The sequence below is a fragment of the Tarenaya hassleriana genome, unplaced genomic scaffold (assembly GCF_000463585.1).
Source record: "Tarenaya hassleriana unplaced genomic scaffold, ASM46358v1 Cleome27, whole genome shotgun sequence".
Classification (NCBI taxonomy): Eukaryota; Viridiplantae; Streptophyta; class Magnoliopsida; order Brassicales; family Cleomaceae; genus Tarenaya; species Tarenaya hassleriana.
The window spans coordinates 2,135,862-2,140,114 of NW_010965946.1; the positions used below are offsets into that span (position 1 = coordinate 2,135,862).

At 43.2% G+C, this 4,253-nt stretch overlaps 2 protein-coding genes across 6 annotated transcripts in view; one reads left to right on the forward strand and one right to left on the reverse strand.

Moving 5' to 3' along the window:
* Positions 1 to 1,349, forward strand: part of LOC104817540 (sugar transporter ERD6-like 7) — a 3,742-nt gene extending 2,393 nt beyond the window's left edge. For all 5 annotated transcript variants that reach the window (XM_019202968.1, XM_010546769.2, XM_010546770.2 and 2 more), the window contains 8 exons: positions 1 to 64; positions 132 to 175; positions 303 to 365; positions 448 to 507; positions 607 to 660; positions 740 to 799; positions 886 to 1,000; positions 1,129 to 1,349. In XM_019202968.1, coding sequence (XP_019058513.1) covers positions 1 to 64; positions 132 to 175; positions 303 to 365; positions 448 to 507; positions 607 to 660; positions 740 to 799; positions 886 to 1,000; positions 1,129 to 1,244 — 576 coding nt within the window. In that variant the 3' untranslated portion in view covers positions 1,245 to 1,349. The remainder of the gene's footprint in view (positions 65 to 131; positions 176 to 302; positions 366 to 447; positions 508 to 606; positions 661 to 739; positions 800 to 885; positions 1,001 to 1,128) is intronic.
* A 1,219-nt stretch (positions 1,350 to 2,568) lies between these two features.
* The window catches only part of LOC104817622, a 2,668-nt gene continuing 983 nt past the window's right edge, over positions 2,569 to 4,253 (reverse strand). The window contains exons 2-5 of the mRNA XM_019202946.1: positions 4,179 to 4,245; positions 3,312 to 3,522; positions 3,038 to 3,167; positions 2,569 to 2,956 (exon numbers count right to left, since the gene is read on the reverse strand). Coding sequence (XP_019058491.1) covers positions 2,688 to 2,956; positions 3,038 to 3,167; positions 3,312 to 3,522; positions 4,179 to 4,245 — 677 coding nt within the window. The 3' untranslated portion in view covers positions 2,569 to 2,687. The remainder of the gene's footprint in view (positions 2,957 to 3,037; positions 3,168 to 3,311; positions 3,523 to 4,178; positions 4,246 to 4,253) is intronic.

Below are 4,253 nucleotides of genomic sequence, written 5' to 3' on the forward strand. Positions count from 1 at the left end.
GTTCAGCAGTTTGGAGGAATCAATGGAATTTGTTTCTATGCCAGCTCCATCTTTGAGCAAGCAGGTAACATAGATTCTTGAACTATACGTCTTGCCAGCCGCCAATATCTGATTCATCATCTTTATCTCAGGTTTCCCCGCCACAACGGGAACAATAATATACGCTGTTCTTCAGGTCCATTGCTCTATGCTCAAGAATTGTTGCTGCCGCCCATATATATATATATACACCTATCCAATCCAGAAGATGCATGAAGTAGCAGTTCGTTCTCTCATACCTCTTCTGTTCTCTGTTTTTTTAGGTAGTAATCACAGCCCTTAATGCACCAATAGTTGACAGAGCCGGAAGAAAGCCGCTTTTACTGGTAAAACTGCTGTTGTGGATCAATTGAATTCTGCAGAAGATTCACGCAACTGTATGACTAAACTGTGTTCTGTGCCTGCCAGGTTTCCCTCACAGGAGTAGTCATTGGTTGTTTGCTCATAGCGGTCTCGTTCTATCTCAAGGTGAAACCATCATTCTAAGAAAATCTCGAAACTTTTCTCCTCTTTCTGGTTTCGTTCTTGGTCAGGCTATCTATAAGTTGGTGGCATTCCGCCGAACAGGTTCACGGCATGGCACCGGATGCAGTTCCAATCCTCGCTGTAGTTGGGATACTGGTAAGCCATCAAGCAAAAACCTTACCTCACATGGTCTCTGTTAACATCAGGAATGTAACTCTGATTCTGATGGGAGCAGGGTTATATAGGCTCCTTTTCCGCAGGATTAGGAGCAATGCCATGGGTTGTCATGTCTGAGGTAAACAAAACAATGATTCTCCAATCTTCAAAACACAAAACTTTCACAGCAATCTCAGAGACATAACAAGTCATCGCCTTTTGCAGATCTTCCCCATAAACATAAAAGGCGTCGCAGGAGGCATGGCGACACTGGTGAACTGGTTTGGCGCTTGGGCTGTGTCCTACACTTTCAACTTCCTCATGTCTTGGAACTCCTTTGGTAATGCTACCCCTTTTAATCCGAAAATGTCTTGTCTGAAAAATTTCCCGGAAACTATACTTGCGGTCGGATCTCGATGCTAATAGAAAATTTCTGGGCTTTTCTTCTTCACCGCTGTGGATTATCAGGTACGTTTATCATCTACGCAGCGATCAACGTTCTCGGGATAGTGTTCGTGATCACCATTGTCCCTGAAACCAAAGGGAAGACATTGGAACAGATCCAAGCCGCAGTCAACGGATAGGTCAAAGGCCCGATTTTAGTTTTTACATATTATATATCTAGCAAATGTATGATTCGCACATTCATTCAGGAAGGTGGGTCTGAAATAAAAAATAATTAGTGGAAATTCGGAAGAAGGTGTCTGGTATAAGGCCGTTATAATTCGTTACCTCCCATGTTAACGACTAACTGCCACGCTGGCAGACCCCCTCTACTGGGACCCACCAAAATCTATATCTCGCTGACAGATTGTGGGCGAATTTGAAAAGAGGGGAAATTCTTGAGATTCTGGAGAGAGTACAACATAGCAAAAAGTTCTCTTGGATTCTCCAAGGAAACCGTGAGCGCCTCTGTTAATTATGACGCCATCCACCGACGAAGGGCAGTCTCCGTCGGATTCAGAGGAGGATCAGCGGCCGACACGTTCTCATCGTAGGCGATGGAGTTCACCTGGAGCTGCCTCTCTCTCCGATTTCGCCGTCGAAACTCTCTCCATGAACTCTGATTCCAGCAATGGAGATGAACGCCGAAGGGTCTCTGGACTCAATCTTGAAGGATTCTTTGTGGGGAGAAGATACACTTTCTATCTTGGGCCCCAGCTAACGCCGTGGGGGCCGTTAGCGCCGCCGTTAGGTACACGCTGGAGATCAACAATGGCGGGGGGGGGGGGGGGAGAGAACTGCGACCAGAAAGGAAGATTTCCCACCATATCTGACGACGCTACACAGCAATGGACGTCCCAGATTTCGCCTGAGGAGGGTGAAGAGCGAAGGAGGGCTGGAGATGGCTAGGGTCGCCGTCGAGGGACGGCAGCTGGTCATGGATCGTGGAAGAGAAGGGCTCAGAGTAGGAACTGTGATCATCAGAAGTCAAGAGGAGCAAGAACTACACCATACAAACAACTGAGACTCCGATATTTTCTCGAGAAAGAAAGGGAGAACTTTTCGGCGGGTTCGTTATCGTGGACAATAAGCAAAAGCAGAGATATTCAGACCCTCTTCTTCTCACAGAAGGTTATGTGTTGGCCTCTGTTGAACGGTCAAAGACAAAAAATCGAATCTCAACCAAAACGCAAAACTCACCAGTTGCTTAGGTATCAAGTTATCTTCGCCCAAAACGATAAATTTCGAAGCCCGAGGCAAAATATGATGAAGAAACTCGTTTTCTAAGCCAGAGCTCGTCGACTTTAGAAAAACCCTTAATTTCCGGCCTTTTATATGGTAAATCTTAATTAGATTTAATAGAAAATTCCCAAATGATATAATTGGGCATGCTTCTTCATACACAAACTACGCAACTCTTCTCTCTACATTATTATTATTATTCGTCAGAACCAAACCAATCTATGGAAAATATATATATATATATACAGGCACGACATGAATGCTGGAACACGTGGAAAATTGGAAACAATGGTCTATAAATGAACTAAGAAATCTGCAACGAAATTTAACAATTTGATTAATTAGGTCCTCCATATGCCCTTTGCGGGAGAAGAGTCGTCAGCCTTAATCTTCACAACTCTTTGTTGACCGTGATTTCTCTGCCGGACGTTACCATCTGTGTGTTCGACGTTTCTTACGGATTTGAGGAGATCGACCTTAACGACGTGATGATCGGAGGTTCCTTTTGAGGACAAGACCGAGTACGACCCGGGCACGAACTCGTACGGAGACTCGGGCGAGGCCATTATGTAGTCCACTCTTGTCCCGTATTTGCACGTCCCCTGCACACCTACGTACCACGACGTCGTCTCGTCAATGCAAAAGGGACTCCTAACCATTTGTTTAATTATATGTTTAGGAGAGTTCTTACTTTGGCCTTTTGCCACCACAACTACCGATTCACACTCTCCTGCATAATCCTTAGCGTCTGTGTACTCTTTGCTCTTTAAGAATCTCATCACTTCAGCTCTCGGCACTGGCTTACCCATCTCCTCATAGTACTATACAAAACGAGGCAGAAGATCAATCAAATTATATATCGGCTATCGAATGATGCATATATGATATATATATCTATGTTAATAATGAGTATCAAATCATCGCGTTATAGCTGGCCATGCTAGGATTTGATTTATTATATATACCTTGACGATGTCAGTCCATCTCTCGGGAGAATAGTCGGTTTCGTCGAGAGAATTAAGAGCACCGGCGAGGATGTGAGGAACTCCATTGCTGGATCGGATGATAGCATCAATCTGCTTCATCCTCCAGTTTTCATCCAAGTGATCAAGATGTGTGCAGTGGAACTCCACTTCCCCCGTCACTGGAACATCTATGGTCGCTTTCAGCACGTTTCTGCATTCATAAAGCCCAATATCCGTACCAATAACGACAATATGAATCAGCCTAGTTTGATGTTATATAACCTTGTCTAAGCCTATATGAATCAGCCTAGTTTTATATTTGTTGCAACGGAGAAAACAAGAAATGCAGAGGATAATTTTATAATGTTTCGGACAAAAGCGTATTGACTTGTGATGCTGTCCTGGAAATATACAGCTGTTTTCTCGGTGCTCGGCAGATTTATGTGTGTTATGTAATTTCTGTACGCTGAGATTCCCACGAGAAGACCATGAGGCTTATGAATAGTACGAAATCGGCGATGGATATTATCATCATTAATAAAATAAAATCATTGGCCCAAGTGGAAGAAAAGCTGTACCGTGGTATTTGGTTTGGAATAATCATGCATTCTGAAAGCAACGTGTTTATTTTTTTATTAAAAAGCAAACAGATTTTCATGATCTTTTTTCTCCCGTATAATGTATCGGGGGAAGCACAAAAAACTTGTAATATCATCATTATAAAATTTAAAAAAAATAATGGTGACACCAACGCTCGTAGATGATAATATCATTAGCATCGCATTGTGAATGGATGATCCGTGTTTTTCATATCCATATATATTCAGACTGGAAAATCTGAGAATAAAAGAGAGAAGAGAGAGTGACCTGAAATCGGAGTCGTCGAAGATCTTATGGACGGAAGAGCCAAACCATCCAACAAGTTTAATGATTTTACTCCAG